Source organism: Helicoverpa zea, chromosome 16, assembly GCF_022581195.2.
Source record: "Helicoverpa zea isolate HzStark_Cry1AcR chromosome 16, ilHelZeax1.1, whole genome shotgun sequence".
Classification (NCBI taxonomy): domain Eukaryota; kingdom Metazoa; phylum Arthropoda; class Insecta; order Lepidoptera; family Noctuidae; genus Helicoverpa; species Helicoverpa zea.
Window position 1 is genome coordinate 6230074 of NC_061467.1, and position 26506 is coordinate 6256579.

The 26506-nt window shown below is 34.4% G+C and overlaps 1 protein-coding gene across 2 annotated transcripts in view; it reads left to right on the plus strand.

Moving 5' to 3' along the window:
- Positions 1-8806: 8806 nt before the first annotated feature.
- The window catches only part of LOC124637713 (serine/arginine repetitive matrix protein 1), a 111469-nt gene continuing 93769 nt past the window's right edge, over positions 8807-26506 (plus strand). The window contains exons 1-3 of one of the 2 annotated variants that reach the window (XM_047174339.1): positions 8808-8961; positions 9049-9133; positions 25076-25178. In XM_047174339.1, the coding sequence (XP_047030295.1) occupies positions 25095-25178 (84 nt within the window). In that variant the 5' untranslated portion in view covers positions 8808-8961; positions 9049-9133; positions 25076-25094. Of the gene's footprint in view, positions 9134-25075; positions 25179-26506 lie in introns of both variants that reach the window. The other variant, XM_047174338.1, reaches the window with a different exon arrangement.

Consider the following 26506-nt stretch of genomic DNA (forward strand, 5'->3'; position numbering starts at 1 on the left):
ACTAGGTCCCAGGATCGATAGATTCAGAGTCAGCTAGTGCATCTATAGTCCAAAGCCCTAACCTACAGCATTCAATGAGGACCTTGTACGAACGGAAACACAAACAGGTTTCAACGAAAACATTCGTCGGTTGGTAAAACGCACGTTTTTTTTTGCAATATCCAATAACTTAATCAATTGCGTACCTCATGTTAACAGCTATTAAGAGGACGAATTGGAATTTTTGGCGCCAAGGATCTCAATTTTTCTCAGTAAATACAAAACGGATCAAAATACAACTTGGTTACCTGAAAGTTCATGATATAAACCTTATTTTGTTAGACGTAGAAACATGATTAGGTAACTTTTATAACAGAGAAAAATATATCAAACATACCTCTTTTTAAAAAGAGATTCACATATTATGGGCAAACGGGATCGATTTAAGCCTCTTAACTTTTTTAGTAGTTGAGTATATACATACTCTTTAAAATTGTAGAAGGAATTTTTATCAAATTATCATTTCTAAATAATAAAATTACAAAACCATTTTGTCGCTTACGACTTTTAGTTATAAGCTAGCGCGCGTATTGTTGTCCTCGCCCCGCTCAGACGCTCCGACCCCTTTTGGCGCCTTAGATGCGCGTGCCGGTTATGGAATTATTGTTGACCAATTCGTCGCCTTAATTTCCTTTTATACGATTTGTACTTTAGTTAAAGTGAAATTAATTCGTTATGTGATTAAAGTCTCACGATTCGGCTACCAGTTACAATTACCAGTTTTAATTAACTAAAGGTACCACATAATATTACGTATAGAGCAGCCACATGAGTATGAGAATAAGTTAAGGATCACAATAAATTATCGTTTTTTTTATAGTACCTAGTAGTCAAGTTCATGTGAAAAAAGATTCCTGAGAATTCTGAACACCCTTGTGGTGTTTAGTTTTTAAATACAAATATCCGAATTGAATGAGTAAATGATAAACTGTCTAATAATAAGGGTACTTTGAAATCGACCAGTGGTCATCCAGCGGTCGTATAATACACATATGTAAATGTAATTGTTATACGCATCAAATAATTGCCCTGCCCTAATTATTATGTCGATGTAAAATGTTTGCTCAGTAGTCTTCAAAGGTATCATTACAGATTTGGTTAAGATATAATTTTACACGAATAAAACCTGTTAATCTACAAAGTAGTAAGTTACGTATTTATCTGGTCTTACAGTACTGGTTTTATCGAATTATGTAGATTGAATTTGAATATTATATCTGTTGGCGGATAATTTTATGACTGCCAAATTATTTTGCGTTTCGTGGCCAAACAACCTACGTTCAATGTCTGCTTTGACAGAAGAATATATTTTTCCTAATAGTTCTATAGCTCCAAATGTCTAACGACTTTTAAAACCTTGTCACATTAAGGACATGGTAGTGTTGTGAGAACTTTACAAGCTGAGTGCCGTAACATATCTACTTAAAATTTACCCGTGTGAAGTTCTTTACAAGGTCGTATGTCGCACCCATTTTTAAGTATTAACGGAAGACGGTCCTGCCTTGCCCGCGACAAGCACTTACTGCAAGCTATTTCACCATAGTTACTTAGAAAACGTGAAAGGAAAACAGAGAGGAAACAAACATATCCTTGAATAAAACACTAAAAAATAGGTTTTGTAACCCTAACCTGATAAAAGGTTACCATGGTAACCTTTTAAAGTTTTTGAAGTGTTTTTTAAGCCAAAAATGTTCTTGTAAAATTGTCATAGTAGCCTTGAGAAAATTGTCTGTACCAGCTTAATTTAGGGCTCAATCTAAAATCACTACAGCACGTGCACAGGATATTCATGGACCTCTAGTTTGAGCGAAAATGACATTCTAAAAAAATGCTAAAATAGTTACGGAAGGCCCTAAAAGGAATTTGGCAATAATGAATGTCTTACTAAACAGTTAATAACTTCTCACTCTTAATGGGTAGGCTGTCTTTTTATAATTATAAATGAATGATTATTACGTAAGTCAGAAGTGTAGTCAGTTATTTTGATTGCTAACAGATCCGTAGATAGCGAGATTTCGTCCACCTTATCCAATTTTAACACTTCATCTCTCTATTTGGTATCGCAAGGACAGAACAACGTACAATTATCACGTGATTATTTAAGTTGATTCATTATTTATAGTAGGCAGATATTAAAATAATAATAGGGATGTCAAGCTGATTTCTTGTGGTTTATTGCGAGATCATAGGTCAAGCTTTTTATATTGTCATTGGGCATTGTCAGTACTTATAGTAGGTATAAGGATTTATTATAAAGAATATAATATTTTAAAGGTACTCTTTTAGTCTGAAAATGGATTGATGTCAGTTTAACGTACCTTCATTTTCCATCAAAAGCCTGTTATTATCTCCCTCTTAAAGATATCCTGCAGATAATGAATCATTATTTCTTCATATTTAATGGATAGCTTTTAACAATACTCTGAAAATATTATAGGTAATGTATGAACATTACCCCATCTTTAACCAACTACATACATACGAAAGTAAAATCGCAAAGCAAATTAAACAAGTGAACATCAAACACTTACATTATGACACGACATAAAAACAATACGAAATACAAACATTATCGTGGTTGTGACCTTTCGTCTGTCACCGCTCTGTTGTCACACTCCCGCGCATCTCACTTTCGTCAGCTGGTCAAACACTCGTACAATGAGCAATAAACTATCGTAACTCAGTTGCCAAGGCTAGGAAAAGAGGTTAAGAAGGTATAGGAACAATTAGCACTTAAATATAAGTTGTTATTGCCTAAAGGAGCGATATGTTTGAGTTAGTTTTATTATATGTGTTCTTCGGTTACATGAGATACATACCACTCATACATCCTATCCAATTTCGTTTTACAAGCTAGACAGGAATCTACAGGGCCTACGTGATTGATGTAAGTATAGTTCTTGTGTCCGTTTTTGGGAAAAAAATATTTGTATAATACCAGCAAATATGTATGAAGACCACTATTCATGGCGCAACCAATTCACCGGCAATGGATTTAAAAGTAGGTAGGTAGTTGCCTGCACCCTGTAGCCCAAGGGTGTATGCAAACATAATTAGTGCTTTATTATTCTGAAATCCTGAATATCATGATTGTTACTCTGAACGCTGTAAAATTGATTTCCAGGAAAGCCCGAATTAATAACAAAAACAAGTAAACCAGATTTGAAAAAAAAACACTGGTACATGTTATTTTATTCATAAAAGTAATAACGTAAAGCGTTATCATTGATCAAACTTAAATATGTTTTGATTAATACAAAAGTTTAATAACCAAGAAATTATAAGTTATTGCTTTCAATCGAGACTGGGGCCTTAGGCATGGAGTGGGCGTTTAGACGAAGTTAACACAAAGATATATTTATCCGATATATATTATTCTTAAGAATGTCTCATAATTGTAGATGAAGTCAACGGAGGATGTAGGAGCATTGCGAAAGATTCATCATGTCGATGTTTATAGCAGATTAGGACATAGAAGCTATATACGTGCAAACTACGTAATAGCGCTTTCTTATATGAGTTTAATTTATGGTGTTATTTTTATAATCGTAATTGTATATTCGTACATTGTAATCGTCAAATAAAATAAATAAAATTTTCGTCGAATTGAGAACCTCCTTTAGGAAAGTCGGTGAAAAATAAAATATTTAATTTACTGCCACAACGATGACGTCTCATGAAAATAATTCAATAACGATGTTCTTTTCCACAATAATACACGCGCGTATGTAACATAATGTACCTATTACATTCAAATTATTTACAAACGAACAAGTCTCAAATTATGTGAAGAGAGATAAAAAATCCTACCCACGTCCAATTAACCGGTAGACATCGTTACCAAGCCCAAATTATATTCAAAATGGTCATACACTGGAAAAAATGTAAGTGCTTACTTTGTTTATTACATAGAGATACTTCTGGCTACAAGGGTTAGCAGATTGTAATAAGCCATTGTTGCTAATTCAATAAGGGATTTCTTGAGTAGGTTATGGAGTAGATGAGCATAGTACATTTTACCTAATGTAGACTGTATAGATAGTCTATATAGGTAACAGTTGGTTTTGTCAATTCAGCATTATGGTTTTCTGACCGTACTATGTTCCTAGTGTATTTTTTTCAGGTGTCATCAAACTTATATGGTCCAGCGCTGACTATCGATCTGGATATTGGATGTTGCAATACTTATGAAGAGTCTGTATTGCACTGTGTCTCAAACCACATAATGAACCTAAGAGAACCCTCTATTTCTGCATCTGTTTCCTAAATTCTTGTAACCCAGCAACCACCTGTGTTTGCATACATTCTTGCTCTCTCTAAGACGCACATCTTTTGGATCCATTACCAAACAAGTACTGTGATCAAAGTACATATTACAACAGTACGTATTACATCGAATGTTCAATGCGTTTAAAAGAGAAACGTCGCCTATTGGTGTCAATTAACAGAATGCCTTTTCAAGATTAATAGTCGCAGGAAGTCGTTAAGTCCCTTTAAAACTGAAGCAGTCATTAAAACTGTCGCTGTATTTTCATGTACCGTATTTTGAACACGTTGCGTTACGGATGTCGACATTAATATTCACAGACTAGAACATTGTGATACAGTCTACCTTAATTTTATAAGTGTAGGAATAATTTTATAGCTAAGAGCAAGTGAAGTTATCAAAGGATTTCTTAATGAAGAATATTTATAAGCATAATAAATGTAGACATGTTAGTTTATAGGATTTTAGGTGTATGGAAAGGAGCTTTCAAGCATTATTAGTTTAAACCTCTCTTTCATTTTGTATATCAGAGCCTAAATAAAACTACATATTTATAACTGTTAACACGATTTGAAGCCGTCCTTTGAAGACAAGCGTATTAAAATAAAGTTTCCATGTGTTCTCAATAAATGATTAGTGCGAGACGGTGCGCGTTTATTGCGCATTGACGCGCAAAGGATTATAATGTGTCTATTGTGCCTAATACTTATTTGAGAATGTAATTTGTTTCCTATTACGTACAAATAATAATATTTAGGACAATTAATACTTTAGATAGCACTTCGTTTATGACTCTGTTATACAGGTCACCTTTTGTAGGGACTTTTTTTTCTAAATTGATCGATTATACATACCTGGATCACGTTACCGGAAAACATTAGTCCAAAATATTTGAAGACGAGCGTAACATTGATTTATAAAAAAATCTTAAATATAAAAGACAAAATCCATGCGAGAGAAGACTCAGCATCGTCACCATTTGTCGGCAGATTCCCATTATCTGTAAGGAAAATACAAAATACACACGTCCGTCTCGGAATTGCAAATGAAATGTTTTCTCAAGCTTATCGCTTAGCTACAGTCCATCAAGATATGCCTGATGTCCATTTGTAGGACTCGTAAAAGGACCACGACAAATGATGGCACTGACTCAGTGATTCTTGACTGTTATAATGTAGCTTTGTGGTAGGTCATTTGGGTATTTTGTGTGGTCAGCAGTCGGCAGGTATACCTGATGGATATTTCCCTGATGAAGGGGAAATAGTGCCGTTTTTTGAGAAAGTCAATAGTTATTCATAATAGGTAGTCTGAATTTAATGATACAGATGAGAAACCCTTGACGGGTACCTGGAAGGAACGTTATGATGATTTCAAGGTGATGATTTTTTATTATTTAATAGAAATGGGCGTTTAAGTTGATATGCATAGATTTGTCAATTTGATACATACATGTGCATGAAATAAATAAAATTCTAAAATTTTTAATGTACCTACATATTATCTTCTATAATGTGCCTCTGTTGATTGTAAATGATAAATAAGCAAACATAACACAAGAAAAAAATATCGAGGAAGGTACGGTACGGAGTAGTGGGTACGGAAATGATTTTTGCAATTCGGAATAGTTACAATAGTGGGCTGCGAACGATTAACCTGATGGTTCAAATAAAACGCCTATTTTATAGCTGGTATATTTGATCCCGGAAACTGTGGACAATATAAGCGCACAATATAATTCGATACCTGGTATTGTATTAAATATTATGGTAATTTTATGTAGCATGTGGGCGACCGCTAGACGCCAATTTAGCCGACACCTACCTAAAATCCGCGACGAAGTTATAACATTATCATCGAGACATTCCATTCCTTGGATAATTGATTACTATTTGCAGTAATTTCTTTGTACAAATTCTTTTGTTTCCGTGGTTGTTGAAGGTCCAGTTTTTAATGGAAATATTTTTCTCTTATTGACTAGTTGATGTGGCTAAAACAATTAGGCTGATAAGTCTATTATGGGAATGGGGCATATGAGTTGACCGTTGACTAGAGACAAAATGATACCTCTCCTTTTCGTGTACATGTATGTACTTTGGGAATCTGAAAAAACATACTTCTAAGAAATAATATATTAGAGTTAGAGCTTCTCAATGATAGAAGTATTTTGAAATAAATAATAATATGTGAATATATCAGTCAAAACTACCAAGACCAAAAAGGTCAAAACACTTCGATAATAAAAATTCGCACTTACATGCAAAAAAAATGCAAAGCAGATAATTTGTACCACATTTTAAGAGCATATATTCCGAATGTACACACATAATCGTAACAAAGCTAGCATACGACTATATTTAGACAAGTCGATTGAAGGAAACAGTACTGCATACTGGCGTCGTGGATTATGACATAGTTGGTAATGTTTATGCAAAAGTGCGCCCACGCCTCATTGGCATGCATCTGGGGCCACGGTGATAAACAAGACCGGTGGGCAGCCGTCCCTCCCACCGGACCGTCTTAGGCCCGCAATACACGGACCGATTGAAGCAGTCAGGGGCGACAGCTTCACGCTGTCGACTGCACAGTGAACTGCAGAGTTCTATGGACACACACGAACCACTCGAGCAGTTGCAACTGATTTGGGCGTTCGACAGCTTGAAGCTGTCGCCCCTGACTGCTTGAAGCTGTCGCCCCTGACTGCTTGAAGCGGTCCGTGTATTGCCGGCCTTAAATGTACCTCTTTTGCTAGTTTCCTACTCTATTATAAGGTGAATTAGTGATGGTGGATTTTGTAAGTCGGCTTTTGTGGATGTTGAACTATTAGGCGTTTGGAAGCGTTATGTCATATTTGAGGAATGCGACTGTCGGAAATAGACTCTGTCCTTTTATTATATCATATCGATGTGTTGTTAGGCTGTAATTAGTTGTTGCACTTGTGATTGTTACCTTAGTCATTAAATCGGTTATGTATATACATATGTAAACAATTGTTCTATTTCATATTTTCCAAATTCACTGTAAATAGTTATTTTATCCATGTATTTTCAGCTTACCAATTTAAGATTTCAAATACATAGCTTTCAAAACGTGAAACTATAAAATAAGTTGATGGACGTGTTAGTGTATGTCTGTATGTCAAAAAGACGATGATCTCTACTAATGTTAAAATTAATCGAATAAACATCCGTATATTAGTAATGTTTAAACATGTTGTTAACGCTTAAACCTCGGAATAAATTGCGGTAAACTTTACCTGAGCTTTTTTACAAATACTACTTTTTGATTTGTGTAGTATCTATTAGGACGTGCCTAGTTATAAAAATAGGCTTCGGTGCGAGGTCTTGAGAGTATTAACTTTTGCTTTTCTAAATAAACGTTTTATTATTGATTCTAGTTCCTTATGTATCTATATTTTACCAGTACGACTTCCGGATAGGTTTTTAATTTTAATGATGTTTATAAACAACTCAGATATTATGAATTAGGCTCCTACAAGTACCTATACCTACCCTTATGAGTACTGGACGGACATGATTCTCTTTTGTTTTCCAAAGGCAATTCATATTCCATTCTTGATGAGTCAGTCGAGGGTGGTATATTGAACGACTTCTTACTTCTTGTATTTTTTGCTATTGAACATAATGATGTGTGTGGGTTTTGAGCTTCTCAGTCCTAGTAAGTAGTAGGTAAATGTTTGGTTGTCAAAAACTATAAAGTATACTTAGATTTGAATGATTTTGAAATGATTTATAAGAAACTAGTGTTCTAAAGTTAAGTGATTTAATTACCATACCAATAATATTTTTCTAAGAAGGATATTTAAGCCGTTAATATGATGTAACTTTATAGATTTTCATGGAATTAACGCCGTTTATTCGATCATCACAGGTAGGTAAAGCAAAAACTATAAAGATGTTTTTGATCGAAACCAGTTTTAAATGTAGAATAACCAGATTGTTCCCCATAGCAATACTTAATGCGAAATACCGACAGTTAATTTAAATAAGATATTAAAGTTGTAATCCAGGGCCGGATTAAACGAATAACAAATGTTGTGTTGAGTTTTGTGACCGTTCTGAATTTGGTCAGGTAACAAAAGGGGAGTGGAGGATTCTGCAGTAACATGCATTTTATATTCAATTAATTTCAATTTCCATTTTTCAGTTGATTTAAACAGAAACTTATTCTGTAAATACAAAATTAGACGATTTTGTAATTGTGATAAATTGAATACCAAACTAAAATTAAATCCTAGCCTGGATAATAAAAAAAAACTGAACCGTCATATCGCAAATATCATGACAACGCATCTGTTTTAAGTGGCATCGTTAATAAGAAGCCAGACAGTGCTGAAAAACTGCACAATAATTTGATGGGCAATTTTCCGGGCTCGTAGCCAATCCGATATGCTACGGCACGGGCCTCGGTCGCCTCAGTCCGTCACTGTAAGGCTGCTTCCACGCAGTTTTCCATGTTAGTCCTCGCGGCCCCCACTCTTGCGCAGTACACGAGGCGCGCCACCGCCGTGTCATACTGTAGTGTCTCCCTCTCGCTCGCGACCGCGTGTGCGATCGATCAACACCATCGATTTCCACCGATACGTTTTACACATTTTTCTGAATGAAAAGTCCTTGTTAAACGTAAAACAAAAACCCGTACGTGTCGGAATGTTAGTGCCATCATTAGCATAGTTTGTGTAACTACAATTTTACTAATCTGTGAATAATTTTCATTGTTTTCAGTGAAGTGACTGAAAGTTTTTAAACGGTGCCGCTGTTTTGTAGTGTAAATTGTGAAGTTTACGTGTGGTTTTTTTATTGAACGGAGGTTTGTAACTACTTAATTATACATGCGATAACAGCTACACGGCATTAGAGGTCTTTACACATTTTTTGTTGGGTGAAGATTGTATCAATTACACACGTTGATGGCAACAATTATATTAAACGACTCGGTACATATTTATGTGATGAGGCAGAATTTATAATGAGTACTCGTAACAGGTGGATTATTAATACAGAAACAATAGGTGTATAGATAGATAAATAAGGAGTACTGACGCATTTTCGAAGATTTTCCGGTTCCATTTTCGTTTAAGTGTATACTTAGGAATGACATAACGTATGAATGGTATGTGAAACATAATGTTCAGTGACGTAGGTGTCGCTCTAGGTGGCAGGTTAGGTGGAAATATTACCATAATGCCTGCACATTGTGTATGTGATTATGTTAATGTTTGTTTCCTGAAGCGTTAGCGTGAATCGCTGCGAATCTATCGCCTTGTTTATTGGATATTGTATTGGACTACTAAGTAGTTATTTAATTGTACAGGCTTATACTTCATTCATCGATGATTTAATTATTGTTATTCGAACGGATCCAGTCGAAATTAATTGTTGGAATGTCACATGGAATGAAACAAATGTGCGATCGAAGTCGCAATTTTCAAGATTTTGTTGTGGGTTTTCCAAAATTGCAGTTAAAAACTTAAGACATATTTTCACTGATTATTCTGTGACATATATTTCCATAAGACATATGGATGACTGATCCAAGTATGTATATGAAACATCTCCTGGAAGTACCTAACTCTTTACACAATATGCACATGTTTCCATGTACGAGACTATTTTACTAATACGAAGATTACTTCATTTTCCTACTAATGGAAATTAACATACCATGGTTTATGTTAAACTATTTACATAAGCTAGTTAGTTAGTCAATTAACTTTATGTACGCATAAAATGATGTAGCTTATACGGCTTTGTATTTCCTGATAAGGATTAAATGTTCTTTATTGTGGATAAAAAAAATAAATAAAGTAGCTAATTTCCTCGTATTATTTGAATCTGTGATAATGTGTTGGTGTAATTTTAGAACAGTCAGGTTCCAAAGCAGTTTAAATTAAATTCGGTTAATTACTAAAAGTTGAACTTAGATGAAGTTACGAATTCTCACCAATTTTGTACCTATATTGTCATGGTATACATTACATAGGTAAAGCCTTCTAATTATAAAGTCATTAAAACCGTATGCGCCTTTCGACAGCGCGTGCGACGGATGTCGCGGCCTAGCGGCGCGGGCGCAGGAAACATACCGAACCGATCGATCAGCTGTAACGAGTATTGTATCGAATTGGAAGTATCGATAGTTTAGTTTTGTTAAACATACCTTAAAGAACAATGTCAGACGTCCATAGTAACTTAGGCTCAATAAAAATATTTAATGGACAGTGAAAATTCTTACAGTTTTTTGTATAGTTTAATGTCAGAAGCTTTTCTATGTTTTCCACTTTTGCATTGAACTTCTCAAAACCAAATTATTAAAACGAAAAACCTGAACTCGATAAACAAAATAATTACTTATTAAAACGATATTTTTTTTTTTGGAAAAGTTCTAGATAACAATTAAATATTTTATAAGAAGTTAGTATTTTATATTTAAATTGTTGTAGTAAAGAACTTTGTGTCCGTGAGAATTTAGTTTTAAAAGTTGATTGGGTGGGCCGAAACCTGACATTGTTCTTTAAGGAGCGTATTACAGCTGATTTGTTCCTTTTAAAAAGTTCAGAGAATTCAATTTGAATTTAAATATGATGTGGTAAAATCAATAATGCACCTATGACCTCCTAATTCAGACAAATACAATGCTAAAAACTGCATCAAAATCGGTTGCATTCAAGTATTCAGGTCAAATTGCGAAGCTCCTTTTTTTGAAGTCAGTTAAAATAAATGCATGCTGGCTATCAACATATTATGCTATTATAGTATCTATCTACTATATGGAGAAAAAAATATCTAAAGAATATATCGCAAAAACGATTAAATATATCGATAGACTCGTACGCAGGGAAGCGTACCATAGCGAGCGATCAGCTGTAACGTTGTGTTATCGCATTATCCGTGGCGACCATTGTGTCTGTGCATAGTTGCCAGTCTTGATCACTACTATTTATTTACCTTTAAATAGACGGGAATTTGTTAATATGTTTTAGTTATTACTGTAGAGAAGTAAGTTAGGTACAGAAATTATCTCTGTGGTAAAAATTTTTGGGTTAGTGAATTACTCATAAAGTACCTAATAATTACTAGCTGGTTTCATGGAAGTGGAAGCAATTTATATCTGAATCATTAAACCGTAATATGCATGCATATAAAGGTTAAACAAATATTACATTCACGAAAAACTATATAACTTTTCGTAATTTATCTACAATATGTTTAACATACATCAGATGGCATAAATAAGCCATTAGTGTATCATAATAATCATGACCGCGCTATTATTATTACAGAACTATTATTTTTATGCGTCTCGACATAATTATTAGTCATAAACTGACAAAAAAAGGGACACAAAACATTGGCGGAGGCGTTATTATATTAGATTGATGTATAATAGCAGCGGTTTGTTTGTCAGAAGTGCGTAGGCGCATCTTTGTCGATCACTCACAAATGTAATGTTATAAAGATAATAAAATAATGCTTTTTCAGTACATTGATCTTTGACATTAGGTGCGAAGTCAAGAGCGTGCCATTGGGATCGCTTTGGTAATTAAATTTTTGTTCTCTTTTCGGTACCTGGATCTCGTTTTAAGTTGTACGATACGCCGATGAATACTTAAAAAGAAAACGGGAACAAAAAGGAAAATAATAAATTAATCACATATATCAGCAGGTGTAATCTTAAGTAGACTTAAAATAAAACGCGTGAAAGACAAAATGTTGATGCGCTGTTAATATTAAATGACCCGGAGCGAATAAAGGTTCACCTTTATTTACGAAGCTTTTTATAGATTACCATGGAACAAACAGACAAAAACTGTGTGCCATATTTGGACAGGTAAATAGTTGTTCTCGAATGTTTAATTAGACTGTTATGATGTTTGATTATTCAGATAATACGATTGGACCAAAGGCATAGTTTTTATATGCACTGAAGCCGATGTCAACACAGAAAAGATCAGGCAATTATAATCTATATCTTCTATGCAACAGTATCGATATTTGTATGATTACAATTGACACAACGCCACATGTGGTCGTGTATATTTGTACATAACAACGAAGTCAGACTAATAATCGTAAAAACTCGGACAGGATTTATGTTAGTCACATCCGTGCATGATAAGCAATCGTTTTCTAAGAAACTATGTTACTAAGCTATGTTTCTTGTTTACCTAGCTGGTTGGAGGAAATAAGTTCTTATAAACGCATTAAGTTGCCATGCTATGTATGCGGGTGAACTAAGTTATCAGAACTTGGATTTCGACTGTGTGTGGCGAGATTATTTCGCAATTAGTGAATTGTAATAACGATGTAACAAGTTAGAACTTAGTGGGATTAGACTGTTTATTTTGATAGCATGTATTGCAACTTTGGGTTGGATTTTGTCGTATCAACCTATACGATGATGTCATAATGATAGGTATCATTTAAATTTTAAGCTTTTATGGGTTAATGTATTGGTGTTGTTCTGCGTTATATCGACATGTAAGTTCCAGCTCTTTTTTACTAAAGATAGTCCGTAAGCCAAGTTTACAAAAATCAACAATAAATTGACGTCAAACTGGATAGCACATGTCATTGACATTCAAGGAATGTTTTCATTCATGACGCGAGGAGTAAACCCGCTATAGTTCGGCCATTCAGAGAATGCGTTCCTGACACGTCGCGATTGAACTGACGACGTAACTTTGCAATGGCGTTGCAGTTACGATAAAAATATTTTTGCTGGTTGTTTACCGTTTTAACAATTGAGGAGCATTAAAACAACATTATTATATCAATAATCAATGAATGTAGTTACGTCGTCAGTTCAATCGCGACGTGTCAGGAACGCATTCTCTGAATGGCCGAACTATAATGACTGGAATCACAATTATCACTTACTCTGAACAAATATTTGCTAATTAGTTTGCGCGCCCACGGGTTTTACTATAGGTAAGTAACTACTTTCCGCGGAAATAGCCTTGCTTGAGCTTTCAAATAATAAGCGTTATGTTCCTTTGAAATAATACTGGTATCTGATGTAACTAGATAATCTATATGACAATATTTATAATGGTAACAGATTAATTATATGGAAGAAACTTTAAAAAGCAAAGAAAATTAAAAGAAACGCGTCCTCTTCGTAAATGCTTTTAATCTTAAACTACGAGTATAAGGTATGTGCAAATCCGCTTATTTTTCAGTTTTGTTTTATCGCAGTTACTTAGATTAACGCAGATACCTAATGAAAGAACCGGAAAGACAATCTCATTCGATCTCAATCTCTTCTGATACACAATAATGGCAGCTGGTCCCAAAGAGCAATTTACCGTAAATTAGAGAGTTTGTAACATAGAGGTTTATTAAGTAAAATAATTAGGAGCTTTTCCAACTACCGCAAACTTCAAATTCCTAATTTACCGTTGTAATGTTTTAAAATGCTGCGATAGGAGCCGGTCGTCCGGTGCCAGGGGCGTCGAGCGAGCATTTGAGCGCATTCCTTGCACGGCCGATGTTGGCGTCTACCTGATTATTTACTACCAGAACCTAGCATTGCTACAACACCTCGTTACTAAGGCGAGAATGTCTACCTACCGAAGTGGACTTCATTAATTTGCTGTCCCGGTTCACCTTGTAAGTCGTGCTGGATAGTTTCCGAGGTGTTGAATCCACTAAATGTCGAGTTTATCAAGTTTTATTGCACATTTTATAAAAATATTGTTAACATACGTAATTCTTTATCAACACATAATAATAACCTGAAATAAGTGCTATGAGTCATACCTTGCGTACATTATATTGAAACGAATTTATATTGAAACAAATTGCATACGGTCTTTGATTAATGATTCAAATGCAAAATTAATAAAGTATTTTAATTGCGAACGTGGTGTATTTAATCAAACGCAAAAAGTTCCGAATTAATGTTCTTAGTTTCATGTGATTATTAATTGAATTAATGCGTAGTTCAGATCAAGATGGCAAATTAGTATCTACCTATGGAGATTAATAAGATGTACCTGTATGATTACTTATCTATTTTTGCGTGATGACAGTTTACCACAAGAATTTCGTTTAAAAACTAATGGGGACCGTCTTTGTAATAACAGTGTTTAGCGGCAAAGTGTGCAAACATTGTGATGGTATGCCAATAATTATGATTTCTTTGTTTTGTGTTTATATTAACCCTTGATTCAATCGTATCTCAGATTGATTAAATATTTGTTCCACGACTCAGTGCAATATCAATAAAAATATTTTATTGCAATGGGCTCGAATTTTCTTTTACGGTTATTAAACATAACTGGCAATATATGTAGTTTTCAGTTTTCCTTTTGCGATATGCAATTTCATCGATTCGACTTGACACAGATCTGACATCTAAAGTCGTCAACCAAGTCAATGTATGTAATGTATTTGCTGACACACAGGTACACGTAGTAAGACTGTGTAAAAAGATAAAAAAACCCATGATTTTCCCACAACTTCGAGCGCTGAAATACTTCCACTGAACATCCTGCGGAAGTTGGCGGGAATATGTTTTAAAGCGGATTTTCCTTGCAGTCAAGTACGGGCGGAAAATTGTTTAGAATGCTTTGCTAGGTGAATTTTAGATTTCAGTATGAAGTTTTATGCGTGTGCTTGTTTAGGAATTTAATTTTCATTTTACGTTTAAGAGATGGTTACAATTTTGATATAAACATACTTTACAGATGTTTTACTTTCAAGGTGATGTTGAAAGATGGTTTATTTATACCCATTTTGTCGACGAATGAATTTCTTGAAACGGTTTTATATTGTGAGTAATCCTGTTAATCACGCACTTACGTAGGCATATATGTTTACAAGATACTTAATGACTTATCTAGTACATACATCAGGTTTTCCTGGTAACACTGGAGACCTGTACCGACCTTCAGAGGATGGTCGCTTCTCACAGTGACCGCGGTGACCTTGTCACTGTTTTTGCTGATCAATCAGTCATGCGCGCCGCCGGTCGCCAACGAGTTATTTTATTTATTATGTCACTTTTTTGGATCATTGAATTAATCTGGTATCAAAGAAACCGCGTTATTATTGTTAAATAATGAGCCTTTAACTATAAAGTAATCTGTGTTCTATTAAGAGGGATTGTGGGTAATACACTGGTATTTAGCTGCATTTATTTCGACTAGAAGCCGACCCCAACATAGTTGGGAGAAGGCTCGGGAGATGTTGAGAGTGACTGTGGGTAATTATTTGGAAATAAAGATTAGTAGTGTTATATCTTCTGCAATGAATGCGTTGGTGACAATTATGGCAAATGTATTTCTTGATATATGTAGATCTACTGGTGAACGTAACATGGTAATGTCGCATTCTTGAAGCAGGATATGGTGATGTAGATGTGTAGAAAATATTGCGATTGAGCTCGTTCGCCCTAATTCAAGATGGGGAAATAATCATCTTGTGACAGTCTCCGCATACACTTGCGCAAGGAAAATGAGCTATTTTCACTAAGTAGGTACTCATAGTATCAGTGAGAGTAAAGTATAGCATTTGCTGTAGGACTAGTTTTGACATGTCACATAAATGCCGAACACATGACATTATATTGTGTAAGGTGATGATGAATTAAGATAATAATTATAGTCGTTCTTGCAGGCATACGTTAAATACATGTAACAGTTGTATTAAAACACGCTATGACGTCTCATTAGGTATATCCTGGAAATCTAGATTTCACTGAAAGTTTTAACTAACCGAGCTTAGCACAAACTAACGAGTTACGAGTAGAACGTCAGCAAATTCCAAGAATATCTAATTCAGGTAACAATCAAAACGTTTGAAGCGCATATAGTTTGTTTTTGAGTTTCAGGAATAGGGTGTTTCTACATTGATGGTCAAATTTTTAACAATTCATTGAGGAAAAATACCTACAACCCTTTTAAATATAGATAGGACATAAAAATAAAAACATATCGGTTTTCCTTGACACATTTGTGTGCCCATAATTAACATAATTCAGAGAAACACCTGCCATCAAGGTCGGTTAAGGCTTGTAGGCTTCAAATTCTTCATTACGCATGCTAGGAATGTTTTCTCGAAAATTCCTTATCGTAAATCAAGGAAAAAGTCTCCTATATTATGGTGTAAGAGGTTACGTCATACGGAATGTTGACGAATTTGATGTTTTACGTTTTTGTCAACGTTTTGTACGAAATGCTTGAGTATCTAGTTTTTAATTTAATGTGTACATAATTATTCTTGATTCAGTTATTGAATAGCTTGCAACATTCATTTGGAAACATTAATTTATTTTTATTTAGTGTAAATTTTTGGATGTCTCCGAATTTCATATAGCAATAGGTACCTTTCGATACGCAGCTATTGTCCTATTCTGGAGTTTGTAAGAGTATAATAACATTGATCTATTATTTTTCGATTTTCATACATTTTCTCAGTTGTGCATTAAATTGTTAAGTTAGGTACTAACCAGTCTTTCTTTTCTACCCTTTCAATAATAAAGTTTTCAATTCATCTGTCGCAAGCTTTCATTTTACCTTAGATCATCGTACAAGCTCATTATACCTCTAATAGAATACAAACAATGAGTGAAAAGCTGTTACGGGTAAACCCATACAATGGCATTGAACTATAGTTAATTCGCTTAATGTCTATATTCGTATCACGCGCGATCGTCGCGACAGTCCTCGACATTCCTCGGAAATCCTCGGAAATCCTCGGCAAATGTCGGCAATGTCGAGGTTGACATGACCCTACGACTCGGAACAACCCACGTAACTCGCGAATTATGAAGGTTTATTGTTCTCAGTGTCGAACTACGGTCGGAGTACCGAATTAGGTTAATGAGTTTATGTAGGTTTTGGTTGAGGCGTTAACTTGGTTTAATAGCTCTATATTAATAAGTTTGGCTTATGTAGGGTTTGTCTGTTTGAATGCGCGATTTGAAAAGTCTTTCAGCGTTAGACCGCTCATTAATCGGCGATAGGCTGTTTATTCGGGTACGTAAAATAGTCCCCACATGACGCGGGAAAAACCGATGGTGGAAGATAGATATTTTTATATACCTATTCCTAAAAGTGATTAACTATTTATATTGTTTTCCTGATGCACGTATTTTTATTTGCAAAAGGGGTTAAAGTGTGAATTCGTATTCATGCAATATAAACAACACTTCACGTAGATAACAGTATTTCAGTGTTATTGCCATTGTATTCTGACGGCAGATCAATAACCGGCGAGTTATTTACAAAAAGCGACATTTAAGGACGTGCGAATCGAACAAACAGTCACATTGTTATCACGACTCAACCTTATTTATATGGGAACTTACCTAAATAGTATTGCAAAATAGGTTTTACTGTTAAAAAGGTCACTTTCATAAATTACGTCTACTAATGTTTAGTCATTCATCAACATGTTATACGCGACTAAGTCATCGTTAAGTCAGGTTTCAACAACTATGAAATATAATTGTGAAAACGTGTGTAGTCGACTAACCCATATCTGTTGGATATCTGCATAAAACATTGACGAACTTGTTACACTAATGTCGTACGTACATTTTTCCCACGAATGAAGACGCATCTATACCACTTTATGATGACCTGCAGTATGTAAGCCATATGTTTTTGCTGTTGATAATTACAGAGGTCATCATAGACTAGTTTGTAATATACATAATATATTAATAGAGATGACACGACTAGGCTTGTCAAAACGTTTACATAACAGTGATGTAATGCTAACAACTAAATATACTACGTCTATATGGGCTTTACTCAAGCAAAACAAAGAAGGTACGATGCACACGGCTCTACGAATATAAGATGGCTAATTAAGTACAAACTCGGAAACTGCTAAACTGATTTTAGTGTAACTTTCACTGATGAGTGGGTGGCCTTCGTTAAGCAATGCTTTTATGGAGGACTTATGCAGATCATTGTCATTATTTCCCTTATACGAGTATTGTCGCTCTCTCTTTAGTCAGTAGAAACTCTTGATTGATGTTTCAAAATGTACAAATTCACTAAAGAAAAGTTTTTATATACCTAACTGTTTCTAAATGGCAGCAAGGATGTAACAAGCTATAAATGATACCTCTTGCATTTTGCGCGAGGATAATGACATGTCCGACCTTCCGACAATCGAAAAAAATATTAAGTACTTACACTTTTTACTTGTCATTAATATTAATACCTGTTAGCTATGAGTCTGTATTTAACAGCTCTATATAGATGACTCTAATAGGCAACAAATTATAACTAATTGGAAAATATATTACAACAATTTTTAACCAACTATCCTCAATGAATTAATTTGTAATAAATCATTAGAAAAAAGAACAAATTAACATTCTAAATTCCATTTATTCATGTCAGTAATAAATTATATTACTAATTTGTATTAATTTGGTTACGTAAGTAATGGGAGTTAATCGTTATTATTGAATGCGTTTATCATTCCGGTTAATTGGGACATCAAAGAGTAGTATGTACATACCTGCGTATTCCATGTGTTTGTATGTTGTTACATCATAATATATTATGTACTGGTAACACACTTACGTGTGATTGATTATTCACTATCGAGATATGAGTGTTGCATGTCATCTCTTCGGTTCAGTAATAGGTCCCTTTTATCATAAATCTTGCGAAATACTAGTATTAGGCCCAAGTTCTTGCACATGGAAACGCAATTTTTTTTATAACTACTATTTACTATAAAATGTAACTTTCAATTTTCAAAGAAAACAGTTATTTTACGAAAAATCGACATTTATGTTAGCGATGAAAATGGGTCTCAGTCTACCCATAATTCACCCATTGTTTAAATTCAAAGAAAAGAGAACAATAAACAGAAATAAAAGTTTAATGTGTTAAACATTAGCATATTTTAATAATATGTATAAATTAAAAAGAAAGCTTCCATTAGCTTTTTAACACTTCTAAAAGATAAAACTGTCAAATAAGATTTAAGAACATAGTCATTTATATTTTACCAAATACCTTTTAATCCATTTGGTTTGCACAATAGTATTAACACTGCTTATAAAAATAAAAACTTATCAAACATGTAAATTATTAGTCACAATCTATAAAACTGTCAGTTTTTTTTTTACATGCCAAGCCTTCCAGAAAAAACTCAACAAGTTTTAAAAGGCGTCTAACGATTTTTGAAGAACTTTAAACATATTCAATCAAAGTACAATTTTTGCTTTAATATGGTAAGCATGACAATCATTTCGTATTTATTTCGTTACTTTTTCAACGAATTACGAGCCATAAAAGTGATTCTGCAAACCCTATTGTGCGAGAATACATGAATTATTTATCGACACCGAATTCGGTATCGATATCGAGTTTGGCGGGTTTTCGCAAATCGATGAACTCAAACAAGTGTTCGGATACAGTATGAAAGCTCGGATGACAAATTGAGCATTAGTATGACTGTTGCTTCTATTGTGTAAAAGCGATGTTGAGATACAGATGTAAAGATACATAATTTATTTAACCCTCTTATGAGAGAACATGTTACTTAAACATGTCAGTTCGTTGATGCTATCGCAATAATAAATATTTAAACCTTTTGAGGTGTGCGATTGCAACATAACTCGAAACAAGTAACCTGTATCGCTTAAGATTTATAACGCCAAAACAATATCCAGACCTGTCGTGGTATTGGAGCTACATTTACCAATTCCATTCAATTCTAATAAAACATAGTACAATTTGCATAAGATAACATAGACCGAGCAAATTGAATCTACATTTGCGTATGAATTTCGATGAAGGTTCTCTATGATATCGAAGCCTTCACGCTTAATTAGTCAGTTGTATCAAACAATTAGCATTGATTATTTCACGGGAGAGTATTGTGCCGATTTGTTGGAGGAGTTGGTTGCGCAAACACAGCTTTTGGTAGACTCCTACGCACGTCTGTGAGAACCAGTCGTAGCTCGTAATAGGGACACGCCTGGACGGACGGTTCTACATAATAGATGCAACACCTAAACACTGTTATTGCGAAATGATTTGATAACCGCTTGTAAGTCGTTATTGTACATGTTCGATTAATTGGTGAGGTGCGTGAGTTAGGTTTATTTAAAGGCGAATTCTTGTTCGGTGGGCGCATCGTGTTTGTTATCCACGTGTGTAACGTTTTCAATTATAAACGGTTACCTAAATCGGTCGATGAAATTTCAATTATCACATAACTTTACTGCATGTGAATTGGAATAGAAAATGTGTTACATTCATTTGTAAGATTTGTTCATTTTGTTAAATTAGTATTAATTGTTTAATGAATATCGATTTAGGAGGGCTATGTCAAATTGATAGTTATAAATGTTGCTCATGGTTGAATAACTCATATTTTCTCTAGGTTGTTGTAATTTTGACAAGCGATTAGATTAAACCTACAAAAACCAACATTAATTACTGAATATTAAAGTAAAGCTTTTAAAGAATTTAATAGAACTAAGCTTAACACTTTCTAAGATTTACGACTATTGTTATAAAAAGATGTCCAAACAGTTACTTAAACCCGTTAATGCTTGAGCACATATCGTGTCATATAAATAAGGAAAGGAGGTCGAATATGTGTGACTCTATCGTCGATTCCGAAATAGTACCGACATTGGCAGCTCTTCAACTGTTTAACCTAATTTAGAAGGCTGTCATTAATGTTTGTTATGCGAAGTTGTCGGCTATAAGGACGATTATTATGCGCGCTGCATTTAAGGTTTAAGTTATTGAATGTTATATTAAAGTATCTTCGTATATCGTTGGGATAAATTTGTTTTTAGAAGATAAATAGAATTGATTTATTCATACAGAGCTTTTCTGTTGTTTAGTACAATCTGTAGGAATTCAAATTTCTGATCGAGTATTTTCATCCATATTTACATACAAAAAAGTTAAATGTAAACAAGTATTTATTTTTTACGTCCACAGAGTTAAATTGTAGTCTTAATTATACAGCGTTCAAGTAGTATGGAAACTTGAAGAAAGTGATCCCGAACAAGTTTCCTTACCGGATGGAGTGAGGTCGAATGATTCATGAGCTGCCCTTGTTTGGACTAAAAGGTTGCACAGCTTATTTCTTTATTATCCATCGATAAATTAACGAGATACCCATCGAATACGATGAAGATAAGCCTGTATCGATATCGAATAATTATGAAGGTGTAATGTTTTTTTTTTGGTTTCTTTTTGTGGAATGTTAATGATGGTATTTAATTGATACGCACGTATTTGACCTTATATGTACTTTATACATATATGGCAAATGGTTTACTTACAAATGAGACCAAGAATGATGCTTTCTTACCTCATGTTAAGGTATTCATAGTTACACAAATATAGATTCTCCTACAACATACAACATAGACACGAGTCTCACTTGCACAAATACGCAGACTGGGTACAATTACTATGGACAGGCCTGACAAATATTTGTTCCCTACGGTCCAACTACGCCGTGATGCATCGTCCTAGTCGTGTTACCAAAGCCTATCTATGTCGTATCACAGAGTTTGCGAGCCGGCTGGCAGTTTCAGAAGTTTTTTTTTAATACCTTAGTACTACAGTGGTTCATACTGGTAGATGTTTTTTTTGTTCCATATCAAAAAGGAGATTATTTTACTTTAGAATCACGAATACGAGAAAAACTCATTTTCACCTTAATTTTTTTTGACAGGATTGAATCTCGGTTTGTGAAATCTTTGTACTACTAATTTACAAAAAATGCATCTTACCTACCAGGTGGGTGCCGAGATTCTAAAGATAATTTCAACAGGATATGAAAATTTTATTTAATCGAATTTAGGTTTTTTTTGGATATGTAGAATTTTATTGAGCGGCCCAACATCTTAAAGTTAAATTCAAATCCAGTAGTCAGTATATTCATTCACGATTCAAGTCATTATTATGTCGTTGTACCGTGACCAGGCTGTTAATGAGGAAGCGATGGCTACGGAATGTTGATGGCGAGATCTAAGATACTCTTGATGTCATGCCAAAGGTGAGCAGGTTCCTTTGTAGGTGATGGAAGCTTGCTTGGACATGCATCAAGGATGTCTTCTTGTTAATGGCTACTTCCATGTATGTTTAAGTAGCGGTTAAGGGGTTTAGTTTGTAGTGGTTGGGAAAATTTTGCGGTGATTCTGCATTTCGATGTACTTCATTTAAACTACATATAAATGCATACCTACATGTATAAACTACATGTGTGTATGTATACTAACTTTAATTCCTTTTTTCCATTTAGTACATATAACATTTTCTCGTACCTATCATCCTGAAAATTTTGAGTAAACTTCGTATAGTCGTAACTGGAATACCGCAGAAGGAATACTTACCGGAAAATTGAAATAGCTCTCCGAGACTGCGGGTTCGCTTGCATGTTATTGGATTGCCTCGAGATCACGGCTTTATTCTTACAGAGCAGACGAATACTTGCACAGTTTAAATTTCAATATGCAAAGAGAAGGAGACTGAGAAAATCTCTGCATTTTCAGTAATTCATGAGAAATTCTCTCTTTTCGTCGTCAGATGTTTTCTGTAGGTCAAAGAAGGTCGTCATTCATTTATTTAAATCTATGAATATCTATTTCGTGATCAAGCATTTCTCATGAATGATCAAAACAAGATCCGTAAGCGTCCATAAATAGCATATTAAGTTACTTAAAGTATTTATTTTCTGCCATTGGACGTTTATCAGATTTTGCATAGTTTTATATCAGGTGACCATCTGTTATATGAAAATGCACTGTTTAGTCGTATTTAATTTCTTTTGGGGAGTGGGTCAGCTGAGGTTACTAAGTTTCTAGGTTTATTATCCTTACTTGACAGCTTGAGAAAATTATTGTCTAAGATTTTTGTATGATTAAATCAGTTGTGTCCAAGTTATACGTTTCCGGAGAATGTCACAATTAAATTAAATATTCAGCAGATATGGAAATTTTATTGTGTTAGCGTCGTTCAAGAATATTGTCATAAAATTACAATAATGATCACCGCACATGGATATAATATCTATGAAAGACCGTAATTAAGTCTCCTCATGTTTACTAAAGTCTCTTTTAGTTATTAATTCTCTAAGTAGCCTTTGTAATTAATTCAGAATTATGTTTTTCCCATAAAGTTATATGCGTAATTGAATTTTACACGACAATAATTTTCGTATAAATATGACCTAGACACAAAACCATAAAATTAAAATTCAATTCACACAACCCTATAAAGTCCAGTATTCGATACAGTACACAATATTATTTTTAGTTCGAATAACTTTATCGATCTCACGTCTTGGTGTTCACATGTCTCTATCGTTCACATCAATTCGCCACAGGGGCGTATTGTCAAATCATTCGATACCGCGATTCAGCCGTCCAGAGGGTAACGGATACCGATGCCGATGACCCCTCGTACCGTGTAGAATTTCATTATAATATATTTGAGATTATAATACACTATTTATTTGCATGTGACCGTCCGTCTTTTGAAGTCACTCGACAGGTTTCTGACATGTGTCACATAAAATATTCAGTGCTATATTATTTATTGTTACATTTATGTAAAAATATAGGAAATATGTAGGATGTTTTATTTATCTGCATTATTAAAACATTTACGGACAAGTTTTTTTTTCACTTCTTGATAATGAATTGCTCAAGCAGGACCATTAAATTCCTTGGAATTTAATTTAACACATTGAGCTACATTCCTACATTTCATATTCACTAGGAATTAAAACCGGAATTCAATTTTAAATGTATAAGTACCTACGCTTCCTTCGCATAAGTACCTACGTGAAAAATTTCGAAACAATGAGGCATTTGATTAATGTTAAAAAGGCCTTCGGATTCGGCCTTGAAACAGCAATGGCTTAATCAATCATGGACAATTAGCTCCACGCTAGAAATAGATGGAAATTGTACAAATAGAGATTCATTACCGTGCCAAGTTTCTGGTACTGATTAATCGGACTTGCGTACTAATTAATTTGAACAGCATTAAGGATATTCCTATTAAAAGAAGTCTGTGGTTTGGCTTGTTTATGTTAGTTCCTTACAATACAAATTACTAAGGCTGTTCCAACTCACGTAATTCGATCTAGATTATACCAGTTGACTAAATAGCGTAACCACAGCCTGACACCAGAATACACCCCTGTGAATGTCAGTACACGCTTAGTCACGGTGTCTTCAAGTATGGTAATGTGTGTTTACACAGTCGTCACATCGACGCCACACTTGAACCAAGGTCAAGACCCATTGTGAACCAACACACCAACATTTGATCAACACTCAGATATACCGAATTTGCAATACGTTACATTGTTATTCTTATCTCATTGGCTGTCCAAGATTTACGTGCTGGACTAGCAATGTATGCCAAAGTATTGTTGAGTCTCTTAGCATAAATTACATGTACAATATTGGATTGAACAAGTGTCGTTGTTACTGTCATTCCATTCTAAGCAGATGCAAAGACTACGAATAGACTTTTGTTTACTAATGGCTATAAAATGAATGCGTGAAATCCGGCTTTAAAGTTTAAACGATCATTCAACTAATCGTAAAACGAAATTGCGTCCTATTTATTGTAGCCTTAGGAATTTAGACATTATATACAAGTACACAATACCATGACTTAAAGTTGAAATCTGTCTTCTTTTAACAATCCTTGAGCCAATCTTTTTTATTTTGGCTACTCCGTCGACCTGGACTTTAACCTCACTCTAACTTAATACTTCTTTTTGTCCCCAGTAACCCGTAATGTGCTGACATGCCGATAACAGCCGTGTCTCGTGAGACGCCGCCCGCGTCGCCTCCGCTGCACGCCGCCACATACGAGGAGGCTTTAGCCACCGTAAGTTTGACTTAAAATACTTCACCTACTACGTGTTACCTGAAGGTTTAATTTGTATCTTATATGAGGAGGCATTAGCCACCGTAAGTATGAATCAAAATATTTCACCTTCTACCTGTTACCTAAAGGTCTAAAATTGTATTTTATTTCATGACGGTGCACTTACCATGGGAACAAATCTAGATTTTAAGATGGTACTGTAAATAATATTTTATAAATATCCTTGAGAGCTATTTGTGTAATAACAATAAGTACACTTCGCCCTCCCTTGTACCCAAACTTAAGAATTTTGGAGTCCGCGCCGTCTATCAGTTAAGTTTCTGATTTTCTTGAAAGACTCCTAGATTTTATCAACATAAAATAACGATAAATAAGGTCACTAGACTGTTAAGTCTCCATTAGTAAGCTAGTGCTAAATTCGGTCCATTTGCAAAATGCAACATGACCCGAATTTTTCAATAACTACGTACAATTTTGCACTCAAGTATTCCTTTCAATAGTTCTCAAGTATCAATCCTTGTAACATCCTTAGCTCTTAAGGTTTATTTACTGGGGTAAACTAGGGGCCATTGGACAAATGAGCTTTCGACGTTCCGATCCGGATAGAGGGGACATCGTCGGAGTGCCAAGTATCCGGTTCAAATTGTGTAGGGATCAGATCTGAAAACGTTCTTAGTAGAATCGGGTACACTTACTGTAAAGACATAAATAGGTAACTGGTTGAGATCTTTTGAGATTTGACTTTTATATTCGTAAATATTTTATGAGGAGAAAAATCATTTATATCTTGCACCAAGAAAATTATATTTAAGAATAATTTTCACAAAAAAAATACAATATCTAAAACAATAATGAAAACTGAGATAACATCGATGTCCTTTTAGTTCATAGCTGTTTTGATAGATGGCGCTACTTGTAGCAAAGTGTCTTACGATCAACTTGTTAGATCATAGTAATGAAATAATCTACGCACTAGGTACAAAGCTGTCAGTTTCTCATAAATGTCATTATTTATCGAAAATTACGGTATACGTCAGGCAGGTTATTGATAAATAGCTCAGATATAATAAGTTACTTTAGCTAAATCGTTGTTAAGGATTTTCCCGTAGGCACGATTCAAGGAAGGCGTGTACTCTATTTGACGACTATTTGAAATTGTTGGCTTATTATCAACTAAGGATATAATTATATCTCCTAGCAAGATTGTATAGGTACCCCATAGCTATATGATTTTTCATAGCTAAATAATGCAACGATATTTTTGTGTAGATTGCTCATTGCCGTGTAGACTTTAAATATGAGCAAGTTAACTGAATATTAATACCTAA